Genomic DNA, 19087 nt, shown 5'->3' with positions numbered 1-19087 from the left:
GTGCCGGTCCTTCTAAGATCGTGCTTTCCACAGTGGCTAGATAACTTCCAGGAAGCCCAGATGCAGGATATGATGAGAAAATAGACCTCCCCTCACAACTGGTGTTCAGTGACGTATGACCTCAGATTGGAAATTCTGTTTCATTTATTTACATATGTGCTTCTCCCGCCTTTCCTCCCAAAGGAAGCCAGGCCAGCAAATGACAAAATATAAAAATAATACAACTGACAAAGCAGCCTCTTTTTTAAAGAGGCTGAAAAAGAGAGGTACTTGGTGCAGATGGGGCTTGTTGGTCTGGAAAGGGAGCCCGTCTAGGATAAGCAAAACTATGATTCTAAATCCTCGCTACCTTGCGGGAGAAGAAAATGATGAGTCATAGAATCATAGAACTGTAGAGTTGGAAGGGACCCTGAGGATCATCTAGTCCAACCCCCTGCAATGCAGGAATATGCAGCTGGCCCATACAGGGATCGAACCTGCAACCTTGGTGTTATCAGCACCATGGTCTAACCAACTGAGCTATCCAGGCCTAAGACAGTAGGATAGTGTCTTGAATGCCTCCTTCCAGCAACTCCTGCAGCCAAGCCGGTGCCAAACATATTGCTCGGCTTTGCTTTGGATCACATAGGTGAAGCTGAGAGGGGGGTCTTGTCATCTGCGCAGCCCAGGACCTCCATATTTACACTGCCCAGCCTTCCACCCCAGGAAGGTCACAGCAGTTTGACTTCACTCCCGGAGGTGCACTCGTCTCGAGGCAGATGGCTGCCAACAATGGACTGGTGGCACGTGGTCCCATCAGACTGCCCCGTCTGCCAACCTTAAGCACAGCTGCATTCTGCACTAGTGGCAGCTTTTGGACTGTCTTCAAGGGCAGGTCTGTGCAGAGCACCTTGTAGCAGTCAAGCAAGGAGGTCACAACTAAAGCCAGGCTAGCAGGACCGGTGGTCAGGGATGATGGCAGTTTTGGTCCAACAACAGCTGGGGACCCAGATTTGAGAAACGCCTACCAATATTTCAAATGAGGTATGCTTTTAAAAATGTATAATACAGTATATGGGGTTGGGGGTTAATATAAAGTGAGAGTTAATATAACGTTTAAAGGACATTATCAGGTATAATAGGGCATATTCTATGTAATCTACTGGAAAGTGGCCTGATGGTGGGGATCTTCCTTCCCGTTGTCAACCTGTTGGTTTAGATTTGTATTTGGCTATGTCCAATTACGGGATGCGGGTGGCGCTGTGGGTTAAACCACAGAGCCTAGGACTTGCCGATCAGAAGGTTGGCGGTTCAAATCTCCACGACGGGGTGAGCTCCCGTTGCTCAGTCCCTGCTCCTGCCAACCTAGCAGTTCGAAAGCACATCAAAGTGCAAGTAGATAAATAGGTACCGCTCTGGCGGGAAGGTAAACAGCGTTTCCGTGCTTCTCTGGTTCGCCAGAAGTGGCTTAGTCATGCTGGCCACATGACCCGGAAGCTGTATGCCGGCTCCCTTGGCCAATAAAGCGAGATGAGCGCCGCAACCCCAGAGTCATCCGCGACTGGACCTAATGGTCAGGGATCCCTTTACCTTTATGTCCAATTACGTTGCATCTCCCCAAACTCTTCCTATGGTGCAAACAGAAAAAGTCCCTAAATTTTGGAATGCACACACACGTATCTCAACGCCAGAGAGGTGGCAAAATGGTGAACTGATTCTGCTAACAGTGATTTTAGAATGGCCCATTCTGGAGGTGGAGGGCAAGAGAAATCCCATCTTAATGGATAAAAAGCTGAGGCTGAGAAAGAGATATTAAGGAATTAATCAATACTGCAGGCTCTGAAATTGTTCCGTTCCTACTGGGGAAGGGGGATCCCTGGAACGGAGCCTAATATTGATTAAGAAGCCATGTATAATTTATAGAATTTTATATAAATAGAGTGTATCTGAAGGTCACCTGCCATCTGACTCTCTCCCTCCGGTTGAATGAAAATTATTCCTCTGGTACACACACACACACACACACACACACACACACACTTTAGCTACAATTTTGCATGTGTCTCAGGGAAATTTGTAGGGTGACAAAACAACTTTAAAGAATTCAGACCCTCCAAGTGTCCCTATTTTCCAGGGACAGTCCTGGATTTACAGAAGACATCCCAGTTCCTGATTTCATAGTAGAATGTCCCACTTTTTCTTAGGACGTTCCTATTTTCATCAGAGAAATGTTGAGTGGTATGGAGTTATGCAACCCCCGAGCCAAGGAGATAAGTAACTATACAACCTTTAGAAGACATTTGAAGGCAGCCCTGTATAGAGAAGATTTTGAATGTTTCATGTTTTATTACATTTTTATGTATGTTGTAATCTACCCAGAGTGGCTGAAGCAACACAGTCAAATGATGATGATGATGATAATTTATTATGGAATAGGATGTCCCTCTTTTAGTCAGAGAAATGTCGGAGGGTATAAGAGTTACCTGTCCTATGAGAGTTTTATGGGGCAGTTAGAACATATTTTTAGGAATATGGGAGCCTAAAAAAGGGACATGGTGGGAACACAATTCTGAAAGTGCCCTAATTGGTGCTTCTAAGCCATGCTTACTCCTAAACCTGAATTGGTTCCCTATGGGGCACCAAAGGCTTCCCATAAGTTCTGATTGCCCTGTCTATAAAAAATGAATGGGATGATGGCTTCATTGAAATGCCTTAAGTGGGGGAATGACTTATTATTTGAACCAGTGGTAGGTCCGAAGTGTTGTCAGCTTCAGTTAATCTTCCCCACTGACCGTTAAGTCCAGTCATGGACGACTCTGGGGTTGCGGTGCTCATCTCGCTTTATTGGCCGAGGGAACCGGCGTTTGTCCACAGACAGCTTCCGGGTCATGTGGCCACTTCTGGCCAACCAGAGCAGTGCACAGAAACACCGTTTACCTTCCCACTGGAGTGGTACCTATTTATCTACTTGCACTTTGACGTGCTTTTGAACTGCTAGGTTCTCCACTTACCAGCAAACAAAGACAGAGAACACGGAGCAAGACCTTGTTTTATAAAATGACTAAGGAAAAGTCACTACTTTATGAATTTGCCTCTGGATTCAGAGCTTTGCGTTTCCCTCCACCATTCCTAAGATTTTTGCTAAGGATCTCATGTGGACTTCAGAGCATGACATTAACAAAGTGAATTCCACATCAAAGCTTCATGAACTGTGTGTAACCTATTAGTAGTTCCCTTGCTTCTAGTCTGGTGCAACCTCCATTGTACTCAAATAGTGTGGAGGAAAGATGCTGATCATCAAAGGATTTGAGGGGATTTATTGATAACTTCTAGTACAATGGAGATGTCCTGTTAGCACTGTGAATTGGTGCCTGAAAGTAATATCGGGCTACATGATGGCTAACAAAGTACATCTTAATTTAGACAACATAGATGAGCTCCTGGTCCAGAAAGAGATTGACCACTGATTCAATCTGTTTTGAATGGGGGATGTATTTTCCTTGAAGAATCGGGGTGCTTCTGGATTTGACTTTATACCTGGATAAACAGGTGGTGGTCAGGAGTGCCTTTGGCCAGTTAAGGCTGATGCAGTAGCTGTTCCTGTTCCTGAGAAGGTTGGATCTGACCGATTGACCTTCGTTACATCCAGGTTGGATTATGGGAAAGCATTCTATCAGGGGGGTTATATTTGAAGAGTCTTAAGGAGTTTATAGGAGCTGCAATCTGGACCAAAATGGATGAATGATTGCCTTTGGGCTGTTGCGATTCTGCAACAGCCGCACTGGTTTGTTTGGGGCACAATTCAAAGTGTTGGTGATTTACCTTTTCAACTAAAGCTTTAAATAGCTTGGGCCCAGGATCAGAGGGAGTCCTGTCGTAGGGTGGAAGCACAGCCTCTTGGGACAAGAGAGGCCTCAGCAGCTGTGCCCATATAATAGAAGTACTGTTGGCACTCTTACCCCATTTTTGGACAGAGGCTCTGTGCCCTTAACAGCTGTGGCATGCAAAAATTCAGCAGGCACAGCTTTTCTAGCATGGAGGTGTATAACAATAGGAAAAGCTGTGTTGCACCTGCAAGGTATTTATTGTGTGTCTTTGAAAGGCAGAGAACCTGCCAACATAATGGAGGGTGGGAGAGAGATATGTCAATCTATTATTATTTTAATATCACACAGCACCCCAAAACAGCATAGGAAGCAGTCTTCAATTTCCCTTTGGGCTTTTAGGATTTGGCACAGCAATTATTTTTAACCTACTTAGCTTCTGCAGCTTTACCACAAGTAAAACATGATTATTTCTGTGCCGTCTTTAAAGAGCCATGACAGAAACTTTTTTTAAAAAAAAAGCCAGGTGCAGACAGTGTCCAAAACACATTGCTTCTGAGGCAAACTGATGGAATGTGTAGATGACATGAGGCATTTTCAGAAGGAGCAGCCCCAAGGAGCCACAATTTAAGAAGGATGTTGACAAGCTGGATTGTGTGAGGAGGGCAACCAAGATGATCAAGGGTCTGGAAAGCAATCCTTACAAGGAGCCCTTGAAGGAGCTGGGGATGTTTAGCCTGGAAAAGAGGAGATATGATAACTATCTTCAATAACCTCAATGGCTGTCATATGAAAGAGGGAACAAGCTTGTTTTCTCCTGCTCCAGAGGATAGGACTCGAACCAATTGCTTCAAGTTATATGAAAAGGGATTCCGACTAAACACACAGAAAAACCTTCTGGCAGTAAGAGCTGTTTGACAGTGGAACGGTCTCCCTTGGGAGGCTGTGGATTCTCCTTCCTTGGGAAGTTTTTACACAGAGGTTGGATGGCCATCTGTCCTGGATGCTTTAGCTGAGGTTCCTGCATTGCAGGGGGTTGGACTAGATGACCCTTGGTGTCCCTTTCAATGCTAAGATTCTGCACAATGCAGGCAAATGCAGCTGTCCCATACGGAGATTGAGCCTGCAACCTTGGCGTGATCAGCATCAACCAGGGCCGGATTTAGTTTTGATGAGGCCCTAAGCTACTGAAGGTAATGGGGCCCTTTATATGTCCAGCTGTCCTTTGTCAGCAACAAATTGTCACTGTTTTTGTGTTGAATATATGCTATATGGTAATTTATGGACCTAATAGGTATCTAAAGCCATTTGCACATAACAAAATACAGTGGTACCTCGGTTTACAAACTTAATCCATTCCAGAAGTCCGTTCTTAAACCGAAACCATTCTTAAACTGAGGCACACTTTCCCTAATGAGACCTCCCACCACCAGTGACCTTCAACCGTTCGGATTCCATTCTTAGACCGAGATAAAGTTTGCAAACTGGGACACTACTTCGGTTTTGCGGAGTTCATAAACCAAATAGTTTGTAAACAGGACTGTTGTTAAACCGAGGCACCACTGTATGTATTTTATCAAAGTAATTGTTGAACTGAAATACAACTAAGAAGTATAATATTAATAGCGAAATACAATTAAGAAGTAGTATATTGGGGGGCCAAGAGAGTGGGGCCCTAAGCTATAGCTCAGGCATAGGCAAACTCTGGCCCTCCAGATGTTTTGGAACTACAATTCCCATCACCCCTGGCTAACAGGACCTGTGGTCAGGGATGATGGGAATTGTAGTCTCAAAACATCTGGAGGGCCAGAGTTTGCCTATAGCTTGTTTAGCTTATACATAAATCCGGCACTGTCTCTAACCAACTGAGCCAAAGCTTCTCCGCTTAAATTTATCATGGTGTTTTTTAAAAAGTGCAACTCCACCTGCTAACAGAGGCTCCCCTAACTTTCCGCCCCACCCGTTGGAGAGGAAACTTGCTGGGAAGAAACAGCCCAGGGATGCTGCGGGGAGGGTTTCCACGCCTAAAATGGAGGCTTTTTAGTTTGTTTGTTTTTTGCTCCATCTGCCTTGCAGGAACAGCGGCCGAGCTGGCCGCGCAAGTGCGTGCGTGCGCCTGGCCTGTTCTCCTCCCCAGCTCCGTCTATGGGCGACTCTTGACAGCTTCCCGACCCCGCACAGCTGTACAAAAGAGAGCAATTATAGGCGCGTCACGTGGGCAATGTAAGGAATGCGATGGGAGGCGGGAGGGAGCGGAGGGCGGCTCTTCCCAACTCTCTCCCTGCGCGTTTGTGGCGCTTTCCCTCGCCAGCGACAGGGAGGGTGGGGGGAAAAGACAAAAAAGAAAGACTGGCAGCCGTGGGAGCCAACGGGAGAGCCGCGACTGCTGCCTGCTCCCTCCAATCACGGGGAAGCTGGGCTCCCAGCTTTGAAGGCTGGGTATCCTGTGTGGATGGATGAGCTGGGAAATGCTGTATCCATATTCCGGGCGCGCGCGCCTCTGCGAAGGGGCGTCCGAGTTGGCACCCGCTAAGTGAGGTAAGGAGAAGGAGGCGGCAGGCAGCGCTTGGCTCCCTCTCTCTCCCCGGCCTGAGGCGCAGAAAGAAACACTGGAAAGGTGAAAAAATAAAAAGGGGGGTGTTTTTTGTCGTCGAAGCAAAGCCGGAGTCGAAGGGGCAGGGCTTTCGAAGCTTTGCCTGAGAGGCTCTTTGTGTGCGCCTTTGGGCATCTCGGCGGAGAGGGCTTCTTCGCGCGCCCTGGGGAGGAAGAAGAGAAAGGGCTCGTGTAAGTGCAGTGACGGGTCCGGACTCCGAAGCGCTGCTGCGGTGCAACTGCTGCCTCCTTGGCAGGCAGGTGCCCCCATGCCCCATCCCTCCCAAAAAAAAAGAACCCTGCATCTTGCTTCTGTTTCCTTGCCAGCGAGAAAAGTTGGAAGGCTTGTTTTGTATTGGAGGAGAAGCCTCTCCACCCTGCTCCCTTTCCCTCCCTCCCTTCCTCTCTCACCCCACCCCTCTTTGGGATCCCCCCACGGAGAGTAGTGATTCATAAGCTGCGAGTGGGTGTGGAGCTTTCTTCTGGATTCAGAAATCGGTGGTGTCATGGCCCAAAAATGCCTATATGCGCACTGCACAGATGCAAAGCGCTTCGTGGCTTTTTTGTTGGCTCAGCAGGTCTGCGAAGAAATGGACTTGGAGGAGAGAGACGCTGTTAGCTAACCGTTGAGATTTTATTTATTTATTTTTAAGTATAAAATTTGGTTTGATGTTATGAAGCCTTAAATAAATGGAAGGGAATCGTGCAATATACTGAGAAAGAGCTTGGAATAATTGGGACTGGAATAGACTGTGCATAAGGAACTTTTAGTAAATTAGGATGGTATTCAATTAAGTTTTACTCGGAGTAGACCCATTGAAATTAATGAACATGACTAAGTTAGGCCCATTAATTTCAGTGGGTCTACTCTGATTGAAACTTGAATACCACCCATAGGATTTTGTCATTTTCCTGCTGAGTATGCATAATTAAATATTAATCTATGCCTAATACATTAAAGTATATGAAAAAGATATGTGACTATTTCATATTTATAAGTATCTGCATTGCCTATATTACTCAGACAGGGAAGTTTTACAAGGCATGCATTAGAAACTTTTTAAGGGTTTTCTGAGGTTTGATACGTGATAGATGACTTACGATGCTGTAAGATGTTTATGTAAACTGACACAAACAAAATAACTTCAAAAAAAGAGTCAGGGAGAAAACAATTAATTTTGTTGAATTAAATCTGTGGATTTTAATTTCATGCACACTTCTCTTTGGCTGCAATCCAGTCGAGGGTTGGGTGTACTGAAGTCCACTGAAATAAGTCAGTTTAAGTATATTTAACTATGCCAGATTGTGGCCCAAGTCTTACTAAAATCAAGACATGCATATAGTTTGTAGAATGTTTATATATAAATAAGTCCCATTTAACAAAGTGTATCAGCATTGAGTAAACCTGCCTAAGATAGGATTAATACACACCTAACTGGAATGCCTCTGCAGCATAGCAGTACCAATGTAAGGTGCAAGAACTAAATCAAGACACTGTGTTTCTGTCAATTGTGCAACTTTAACCAGTTTGTGTCTGCAGAGATGATTAAAGATTGCTTTGTAGTCTGCAGAAAAAGCTGCTGGCTATAGCATCCTGAAACATGAACTACAGGCATCACCTTAATGGTTGGATAACTTGGTACATGTTGAATTTTAATTTTTTTTATGATGGAAGATGATTTATAGAGTACTTCCTCTTAAAAGGCATCCTACAAATGCTATAATATTAATTAATTTATTTCCACTGGGTCACTCACCTGTGTCTAGTATAAACTGCCAAGTCTGCACGTGAAGATCCTCACTTTGATTGCACAGAGAAAATGGGTCATTCATTCATTCATTCATTGGGCTTGTTTCATTAACTTACCATGTCTCCCTAAACTGTACTAATATGCTAAACCAGGATTACCAGAAGCTTGCTGCTACATTGGTCTTTTCTGTAGGAGTTTGTTATTGAAGTCCTGTGGCAGCAGTTCTAAGAATTTTCCTTCTCATTTCAAGATGTTGGTTTGGTAACAGAGATTATTAAGTGACTCTCAGACAGGTGTCTTCTGATGTACATGACTCTGAGGGTTCACGATCCTTTTCTTCTGATCTGCAGTGTGGAGTTAATTTTAAAACTGAAGACGGAGACCATGCCGTCTTATATATTTTGCTCAATCTTCTCTCTCGACATACATTATTTCTGTTTTGCTAGGAACTACAATACAGTCAAAATATGTATATTCATTAGCCTTGCTATGTCCCCCCCACAAAGTTTAAGACCTCCTCCTAACAGCCATAAATGACCTGTTCTTTACTGAATTGAGGCTAAGAGCACCAGGACTCTATTTGCCCAGTATACAGTGGTACCTCGGGTTAAGTATTTAATTCTTTCCGGAGGACCGTTCCGGAGGACCGTTCTTAACCTGAAACTGTTCTTAACCTGAAGCACCACTTTAGCTAATGGGGCCTCCTGCTGCCGCAGCACCGCTGGAGGACGATTTCTTTTCTCATCCTGAAGCAAAGTTCTTAACCTGAAGCCATATTTCTGGGTTAGCAGAGTCTGTAACCTGAAGCGTATGTAACCTGAGGTATCACTGTACATTCTTTAACCTTTCGTGAAGCTAAACAGCTCAATCCTAGGTGTGCTTATTCAGTTGGGTTTGATATGTTGGCAGCTGACTTGCACTTAAAATACTCATGTGGGCAATTTATTTACATGAGCAGTAATGCCAAAGTTGCAGAAGTTGTGATTTTTCCTTTCACGGGAGCAAATAGAGTTGCGATATGTAAATCAATGTGACCTTGATGTTGAATTGCTCTCTACTTCTCTTTAACTGCTGGTATAGGATAAGAACCAACTTGCAGAAGTAATGTCTCTGATTTAAATGAATTTACTATGAAGTGTGTGCTCTACTATAGCCGTAGCTGACGGGGAGCCAGTTATATCACCTTTGACTGATCAGAAAAAAGATGCTTGAAAAGGTGACAAAGTGACAACTGATGAGTAATCTGTTCGGCGACATTTCCCCCCTAATATTTACCCATCACTTGGCACACAAAGCAGTAACTGATGACCCTGAGATATAAAGATTTATATTCAGGGTGGGGGTGGGGAAGTCTGATAGCCTTAACTACAGAGAAGTGTGTTTTGATTACTTAGCCATTCCATTTGAAATCTTGATGCAAATAACTTTAGGAAATGAATGCATGCAAGGTCAATTTGAGAAGAATTACAAAAAACCACTCAGGCTTTCCTCCAGAATACAGCTGATCTAGTTGTTTCTTTCAAACTAATATGACCTACATTGCCTTTTTTTAAAAAGGGTGCTATATTGTCCACAGATACTATTAATAGGTACCTTGCCATGTATTGTAATAATAATGCAATTGTAAAACACTGCTACAAATATATTGGCTGCGTTAAGACTTCATGCTGAACCATAATTAAGCATTATGTGAATGAGTCTTTGGTATCCAAGCTACACACACACACACACACACACACACACACACATTCCTGTGCTATGGTACAAGTGCACGGAAGAGATCAGGAGCTTCTGCCTCCATTTTCAGTTTATTGTGATTTGTTATGTGTAAATGTGAACAGACTGTAGTTAATCTTACCTGTGGTTTAGGGATTGCCACCCCCCAACCTGGTGTCTTCCAGATCTTTCAGACAACAACTCCAGTCATTTGTAACTAATTTTTGTGCTGGCTAAGATGGATAGGAGTTGGGAGAGCATCAAACCTCCATCTACAGGACACCAAGCTGGCTCTGCTCTGCTTCAGATAAATAACATATTTCAGGAAATCCCAATATGCTAATTCCATTTGCTTCCATAGTTCCTTTGGGGAATGGGACATGCCTGTCAGCGTCCATAATCTTTCCTACATAATTGCCTGTTATAGTTTAGGAAAATCAGTCTTTTGTTTTGAGATAAAAAATTACAAACCTTGGATTTCATTATCTCAGTGAAATCCAAGGTTTGTAATACAAGCTGAGCTGAGTTAAAATGATGTATTCAGCATTCCCCTGTAAGCAGCAGAGAGAACCTTCCATCTGGGTTATTTGTCCCTTTGTTTAACTGCTTGGCTGCGTAGACTGCCACTGGCATGTTGTGGGTAAAGTGCAGAGACTTGATATATTTTTTGGAGGCTAAACTTTCCCAGATGGAGTAAATTAGTTGTGCACCATCCAACATGTTTGCTCAGTGTGATTTAGTAGAAGCCTGTAGACCTAGTGGTTTTGGAAAGGCAGCCAAGGTTGCTTAGAGGGCCATAAGGAGTTTGATAGAAGTGTAACTGAATCCCCTGGGCTCTTTGGGAAGCTACAGAAAGGCGTGTTCCGGTGTGTAGAAGGAAGGTAGAGAGTCTGAGGCAGCTGCAGGACAGAGCCTGGGTTTGAGAACTTCCATGGCTCTTGAGAACTGTGGAAAGGGTTGCAGCTTAACCAGTGGCAATTTGTAAGTGGGCAGTGGACGTTTTCGGACATGGGGAGGTTTTGGTGGGGAATAATGTAAGGTACTAAATGACTTGCAGGCTGAGATCTTTTGAGAGGCGTTGCTAGAGTTACAGGGATGTTCGTGGCTAAGCCTTAGACATGGCAATCATGAATGATGATATCTGCAGCATGCCTCTTGTGCCATAGAATATATGAGGAACTGAATTATATGGGCCTGAAGTCTGAGTTTGTGGGTTTGGGATATGTGCCAGATAATGGGTAGGCTCTAAGGCCCAGGGGCTGGATCTTCTCAGTCCAGCCCACGGATGGTCTGGGAATCAGCATGTTTTTACATGACTAGAATGTGTCCTTTTATTTAAAATGCATGTCTGGGTTATTTGTGGGTCATAGGAATTCATTCATATTTTTTTTCCAAAATATAGTCCGGCCCCCCACAAGGTCTGAGGGACAGTGGACCGGCCCCCTGCTGAAAAGGTTTGCTGACCCCTGTCTAGATCTATGGGACTACATGAATCTTAAGATGTATGTATCGGGGGGGGGGGGGGAGCAGGTGAGAGGAACTTCTTTGTGCTGTAAGATATTTTTTTTTAAAAAAATTATTGCACTGGACTCACTGAAGTCCCTTTGTCGGGGCTCACAGTTTCCCTTATAACATACACTCTCTCCTGAATATTTTCACATAAGGGTCCTCTCTCGCCTGAATATTTCTACAATTTAAACAAAAGGCATATTGATTTTGAAAGGGATTAGTCATGTTACCAGAAAATGCTTTGCAGGGTTGGGCTGGAATAGTTGGGAATAAATGTCACAGCGTACAGTTACTGTATGAAGACAGAGGGGTGATAACCGTAGAAGCCAATGATCTTAATATCTTGCAAAGTTAAAAAAGAAATGGAGGTGGGAGATGAAGGCCATATTATCCACTGATAGTAGAAATACTGAAGTTCAAAGTACTTCGTGTAGGTTATTGATAACCCTTGATGATACTCTGCAGTACCATCAATCCAGTGAGAAGAATAGAAATTTTCAAATAAATAAACAGTCATCTTGTGTTTATGTGGTGGGGATGTTGCGATTGAACTGGGGATTTCACAGTCTGCACTGTGCACATTAACAAGCATGCTTGATCAGTTCACACCGGATCAATTTAAGAGCAGTGTTTGAGTAGCAAGAAACAGTTTGAAGCATTTGGTTGGGTTTTGTTAACCTGCTTTGCTAGCAGCAGCTAACAAAATAACTCATGCTAGTGCAATGAGATAGTTTCCTCTCTTCTCCCCCCCCCCCATGTACCCCCCACTTCACCTAAATCTGCTCTAGGAGGTTGGGGGAACCCCCAGAATAATACATGGGGGTTGCTAATTTGACCGTTCCATCATCCTGTCTGGCAAGCAGAAATGTTTGCACTGATGGAACGGTCAAATCAGCACAACAAAATAATACTGGAGAGTATTAAATTGAATGACTATGTCAACCACTGTAGGTTTCCCCATTTTTTAAAAAAAATTATATGAGCTTATTTAAAACAAAGCTGACTTAAACCATGTGTGGGCTTGTAGCATGCCTTCCAGTGCATGTCATCTTGAAAACAATTCCTATTGACTTCAGCGGGATTTATTCTCATGTTGGCCTGGCATAGGACGACAGCCTTTTTCAATGTATTCTTGGGGATTTGTAAGAAATACTTGCCTTTATAGAATGAACAAATGTAAATAATGCAAAGTTGAAGTTCGTAGCCACAGAAATGTCTGCATATTAGCATAATGCTTTATCCTTCGTCACATCGATAGAAAGGCTTTGGGAAGCAGTGAGTAGTTTCAACACAGTGGTTCGAACCTAGGGTGACTGCACAAGCAACACTGTCTTCCATAGAACAGAGGTTCTATGTTTAGAGAAAAATGTTGCAGTTATTTGGTATATTGTACAAAGTGTTTGCTTCTTGAGGCAAACATCTGGGTATTATGCTAACGTTCAAGGTTATGTTCTGCTTTCTGTTTCTTACTTATGGTAGGAAAAAAGAGCCTTTGAACTATTTTCTAGAGTGATGAAAGATTTTTCGTGAACAATTTGAAATAAATAGAGAAACCTTAGCAGAGATATAGCAGTGTCCATTATAATTGGTGTACCCTGAAGTTCAGGTGGTAACAGATCACTTATTCCAAAGTATAAGATTAAAGTCTAATGTAGTACGAACTATGAAATGGCTGAGTTCATATCATGTACTTGCCATATTATGGATGGGATATTTAGGATATTTTTCATAACAGGAACTCCTTCAATTGCTATATTTTTTAAAGTGGATGTGAAGTGCCCAGATCCATCTGAAGCAGTCATGCAGTTTGTGTAAAACAGATATATATTCACAGGTTTGTCTTAAATTGCACTAATCATAATCATTAAAATGCAGCAGTTCTGTTTCTAGCATGCAGCTATTGAAATAATTGTGCTGCCATCTTTATTTGAACAGCATGGTGCTTTTCCATGGTAAACCATGCTCAAAACAGTTCACAACCTCAAAAAAGTTTATGTAAGTTTGCAACAGAATTTAAATAGATCAATAGGGTAATGCAAGCATCTCATATTAATCACTTTATAATAAAATTAAACAGCCTACTGATAATTCATTACATGATCTAACAATAAAAATGCAAGAACGTAATCAAGATAACAGCAAAAAGTTATGGATCTTCAAAACTAGAGATTGACATTAGCACCAACCCGCAAAGAATACCCCATCCTGTTGGCCTATAGTGTAATGGTTCTAGGGGTTGCTCGTGCGTAAGCCAGTGCAAACACCTGGCTGGATTGCCTGAGTGAACCTTTTCTGTCCGGACAGCCACTCACCCGTGGCTGTCTCAATCGCTGGCAGAATCCGTCAGTGGGCGTTTCTTAAACTTCTTCCAGCAAAGAAGCTCTTTGACGCCTAGGCGCCTCCTACTCTCTCTGCGTGGAAGCCTTCTGCGCAAGGAGGGCGTAGGCAGCGGAGGACCTCTACTCTCCTCGCTCGTCCCCGGCAAGGAGTCATGGGACCGCCTCGCCGCTTCCCCCATCTGCCCCCCTTCTCCACTGGTGCTAGGCTGATTCTCTTCCCCAGAGGATGGGCTGCCTCTCCCAATCCCGGGACGCTCTCCGGAATCCCTCTGGATTTTGCTCTCTCCCTCCGGCACTGATGGCAGTTCCCTGACATATAGGTACCTTAAAGAGCAGAAGCAGCCTCTGTAAAATAGGGTAAGGAGATGGAATGGAAGAAATTTGAAGCAATTGAAAATGGTGCATGTGCTTCGCCATAGGACTTTGACGACTGGAAAGCTGTGACTGGTATGATAAAAAGATGCCACAGAAATTTCAACTTGCAAAGCACACAATAGAAAGCAAGGAGGAAAAAGGATGCGTGCAGTTTTATATACAGTGGTACCTCGGGTTAAGTACTTAATTCGTTCCGGAGGTCCGTTCTTAACCTGAATCTGTTCTTAACCTGAAGCACCACTTTAGCTAATGGGGCCTCCTGCTGCTGCCATGCCGTCGGAGCACGATTTCTGTTTTCACCCTGAAGCAAAGTTCTTAACCCGAGGTAATGTTTCTGGGTTAGCGGAGTCTGTAACCTGAAGTGTATGTAACCCGAGGTACCACTCTAGATTGCTTTAGATCTCTTTTTAAATTAAGTGATTTTTTTAAAAAAAAATGCTTAAATGAAATAAACATTATTAAACCCTTAACGCATCTCCTTGTATGTTAAGTGGAACTTATTCCCTGGTAAGTATGTACAGTGGTGCTTCTGGTTACGAACCTAATTTGTTCCGGAGGTCCGTTCTTAAGCTGAAACCATTCTTATCCTGAGGCGCGCTTTCGCTAATGGCGCCTCTGGCGCGCGACCTCCGCTTGCATCCTGGGGCAAAGTGCGCAACCAGGAGAAATTACTTCCGGGTTAGCGGAGCTCGTAACCAGAAGCGTTTGTAATCAGAGGTACCACTGGATAAGATTGCAGCATTAATAAAGGATCATGGCATAATATGTGGGAAAGAAGGGGGGGACGACCCAATGAATTCCCACAGTAGCAGCCAGCCAGATAGACGGAATGTAGACAAGCAAGTGACTGAGATTTGAGGATTAGCAAGTGGAATAGAATCTGAAGAATTTAACATCATGATCTTAAGCATATTTACAGTGCTATACAGGTAAGTGGGGCTTTGTCCCCAGTAAATACGTTTCCTACAGAGTAGCATTCACACATGCTACCTCCCTCCTGATTTTGTTGCATCTGTAGGATGCTTGTACAGTGGTACCTCAGGTTACAGACGCTTCAGGTTACAGACTCCGCTAACCCAGAATTAGTATCTTGGCTTAAGAACTTTGCTTCAGGATGAGAACAGAAATCGTGTGGTGGCGGTGCGGTGGCAGCGGGAGGCCCCATTAGCTAAAGTGGTACCTCAGGTTATGAACAGTTTCAGGTTAAGAACGTACCTCTGGAAAGAATTAAGTTCTTAACCCGAGGTACCACTGTAATGTGTATTGCCAGCGCAGTATCAAACCACATGAGCCACTGTGCCATTTTATGTGACTTTAAAAAGAAACTGACGACTGAGCACTTTCCTCTCAAGATTTGTGAGAGCGTTGCAAAAATTAGTGCGGTTGGATGGAACTCATTGTCTGCCTTTGCAGAGAGGCATCTGAACACCCTTGCAATATGGAACAAGTGGTTCTTTATTTTCAATGTATTCAACTTTGAAGATGTTTAATAAAAAGAAACCTCCGCTGTGAACTTCAGCTGTGCATATCCTATTAGAAAGAAATAATAGTCGAAAGGAAGACATTTAATATGAGCCATTTGTGGTATAAATGCAAAAGTAAAACAGAGTTGCTCATTACATCTTAATAATAATAATAATAATTAATAATGATTTAAATATTTATACCCCGCCCATCTGGCTGGGTTTCCCCAGCCACTCTGGGTGGCTTACAGCCTAATCTAAAAATATAATAAGAACATCAAGTGTTAAAAACCTCATGATACAGGGCTGCCTTCAGTTGTCTTCTAAAGACATCAACACTTCAGCAAAGTTGCATTGTTGCATAAGAATTATGTACACATAATACTTCTCCCCACAAGATGGTCACTGCTGAGTAGGGTAATCTATGTACACTTAGGCCTGGTTTTCATGTAACATTACATCATGGTTTAAATAAACCCTTAGTTAATAATAAATCAAGATTTAGTGTTGCATGTGAATCCAGGCCAGTGACTTAACCATGGTTTATTAACTATGGTTTTAGCAAAAATAAGCCATGGTTTGTTGTTGGCATACTTGCCTTAACCATGGTTTAACATTGTTTGTATTAATGCACGAAGATCACACACATGAATCTGAAATGCCATCTGTACATGTAAGCAGGAAGCTGTAGAAAGCCATTATGGCTTTCTGACGTGAACATAGATACACCCAAACAGACTTCACTGTGCATACTTTTCCCCTACATGAAAATAGCATGTGAAGTGGCCTGTTTTAATGTGGCATCATGCTGTATGTCTTGCTTTGAAAGGGAGGTTCTTTTTCTTACGTCCTGTTCACATATGTGATTCTTAGCGCACACAGTCAGAAAGAGCTTTTTTGGCAAAGTAATGAAAGAAGCGTTGACGCTACTCTGAAGGGTTCTTGTATGCTCTGGTCTTCTCCCTACAAGGAACTTGGAGAGAAATAATTGAAGACTTGCCCAGTCGTCTTGTTTATAATTGAAAACGGTCTGGTAGCAAGCTGCACCATTAAAAGGACTTTAATACTAAAAGAACATGCAAATGCAGAGCAAGCGAACTATAGACTTATGGTAGACGTGTGGTACTTGTGAGTCCCCTCTTTTTTTAGAGAGAGAGAAAGAGGTGCATTTGCTAAAACGTGCAGATCACATTCTCTTAATTGCACGTAAGCCATAGCCATTCTCTGCACATGGAGGGTTAAGGGGAGGGTTCAGTGCTGATGGTGAATGGTTGCCAACAAGCTGAGGTGGAGCTGTCCAATGGTAACGGGCACTACCATGCTGCATTTGTGCAGAGGCTTCTAGTAAGTGGCGCCATTCAGTAACATCTATGCCAGTATAAACAACTGGAGGTCTCGCAGCAACTGCAGCCAACTTGTACCTGCACTATGAAACTCTTCCTATCCGGTAGTATTGAGGCAGGAGAGCTGGAATCCCTCGCTCAACTTCAGCCGCTTAGAGTACAGATCTTTGTGTTAGCTCAGTGTTTCTCAACCTGTGGGTCCCCAGCTGTTTTTGGACTGCAAGTCCCATCATTCCTAGCCAGCATGATCAGTGGTCAGGGATGATGGGAGTTGTAGTCCAACAACATCCGGGGTCCCACAGGTTGAGAACCGCTGTGTTGCATCTGACAAACAGGAAATTTCAATAATATTAATACCTGTTTGTTTGTTTGTTCTTGTTTTTCTGCAGGATCATTTATTGTGTGTTTTCAGAAGGAACCACAACAGAGAGAGTACACAAAAGCATGGACACAGAAGGATTCCCTCCACCGCCGCCACCTGAAGGTAAAAAGAAAGAGAGAGAGAAAATCACAATGTTTGCATTGTATTTTAAAAGCCATCTGCTTTTAACCTGATTGCGTGCCTGCCTGTTCTTTTCACATTTTCACCTGCATTGACTTTCTGCTGCACAATCCCCTCAATGAATGCATAGGCATAAGGGCCTGCTTGTAGCATGTGTTTTGAATATGATGAGATTCCACCAAGTGACTTCCTTCACTGACGCCAGCCTTTAGAGTTGAAGCACTTCTTCTAAAATGGTTTCCCCATTTGTTATGAATTATGCTGTGCTTGGAATTCAGTTCCTGTTATGGAATGTAACAGGGGATTGGGTGTGCGTGTGTGCGCGTGCTAAATGCCGAAAGGTTACGTATATTAATGTGCAGTTTTGTGATGACAAGAATGCAGCGAACCTATTTTCTGAAATGGAGTTGATATTTTGCAGTCACACCCGTTCATACTGATTACTTAAGGTATTGCGGTTCAAACATATGTGCTGAGAGGGAACCAGAGAAAAGAATACATGTGTGATAGATGCAGAATTAGGTGAAACATTTTTTTTAAAAAAACCATTTATCAGAATATTTGTAAACAGTCAACTCATTTAAAAATATTGAGGTGCTGCACAATTAGTGGCGCTGTGGGTTAAATCACAGAGCCTAGGAGTTGCCGATCAGAAGGTCGGCAGTTCGAATCCCTGCAACGGGGTGAGCTCCTGTTGCTCGGTCCCTGCTCCTGCCCACCTAGCAGTTCGAAAGCATGTTAAAGTGCAAGTAGATAAATAGGTACCGCTCCGGCGGGAAAGTAAGCAGCGTTTCCGTGTGCTGCTCTGGTTAGCCAGAAGCAGCTTAGTCCTGCTGGCCACATGACCCGGAAGCTGTACGCCGGCTCCCTCGGCCAATAAAGCGAGATGAGCGCCGCAACCCCAGAGTCGGTCACGACTGGACCTAATGGTCAGGGGTCCTTTTACCTTTACCTTTATAACACCGTGTTAATTGGATATTTCATTCTTGTTTCATTCCAATCCATTGTCTTGAAGTCGCTAGCCACTTCAAGGGTTTAGGAATGAAGCATACTAGATTACCTACCTCCTAGAATAATTGTGAAGATACGCACCTCCCTGACTCCATTGGAGAGAAGCAGGAATCGGGATGCAATAAAATTCTGAGACTCCTAGCTTCCCGTTTCCTAAAAGTGAAAGAGAGAGAGGCTCTGACTTTCTTGTTTGTGCAAAGTGCAATCAAAACATGAGTGCTCAGAAGCAAGAAGACAAAGGGCACAATTGAAAAGAAACAATATTATGTGCACCAAGCAGAGCCATATGTACAAGCCAGAGAACAGTTTCTACGGCCATGCTGATAAGTCACTGCTCCTCCCCTTTTTTTTACAAAGCAGCTTTGATTCTCTAGTGATAGCAACTGTTGCTACTGCAACTTCCAACATAGGTACAGCTACAGTCATGGTTCTTTAAAGTATAATGCATAGCACTGTGCTGGATTGTAGTTTTAGGGCAATCAGCACAGGAAAAAAAGTTACACTGGCATTTTTTTTTTAAGGGGTGGTATTGGGTTGGAGAGATGGAGGGAGAGATGTTTTGTATAAATGTGTTAGTTACGGTTTAATTAAACATAATTTTAAGAAAGATACACAAAGACCTCTTTAATGTTTTTTTGTCACAGCATAATATACAATGTATCTGTAGAATGTGCCTTGTTCTT

At 43.3% G+C, this 19087-nt stretch overlaps 1 protein-coding gene across 6 annotated transcripts in view; it reads left to right on the top strand.

Moving 5' to 3' along the window:
• The first annotated feature begins 6220 nt into the window (after window positions 1-6220).
• ARHGEF10 (Rho guanine nucleotide exchange factor 10) overlaps window positions 6221-19087 on the top strand; it is a 107007-nt gene continuing 94140 nt past the window's right edge. For 3 of the 6 annotated variants that reach the window (XM_080998938.1, XM_080998937.1, XM_080998933.1), the window contains exons 1-2: window positions 6221-6341; window positions 17281-17375. In XM_080998938.1, the coding sequence (XP_080855064.1) occupies window positions 17336-17375 (40 nt within the window). In that variant the 5' untranslated portion in view covers window positions 6221-6341; window positions 17281-17335. Of the gene's footprint in view, window positions 6421-6468; window positions 6588-13184; window positions 13206-17280; window positions 17376-19087 lie in introns of those variants that run through there. The other 3 variants (XM_080998934.1, XM_080998935.1, XM_080998936.1) reach the window with 3 other exon arrangements.

The sequence above is a fragment of the Podarcis pityusensis genome (assembly GCF_964106645.2).
Source record: "Podarcis pityusensis genome assembly, chromosome: 3".
In the NCBI taxonomy this organism is placed as follows: Eukaryota; Metazoa; Chordata; class Lepidosauria; order Squamata; family Lacertidae; genus Podarcis; species Podarcis pityusensis.
Note: the sequence above shows the minus strand (reverse complement) of the source record. Positions and strands in the feature narration are given on the sequence as shown.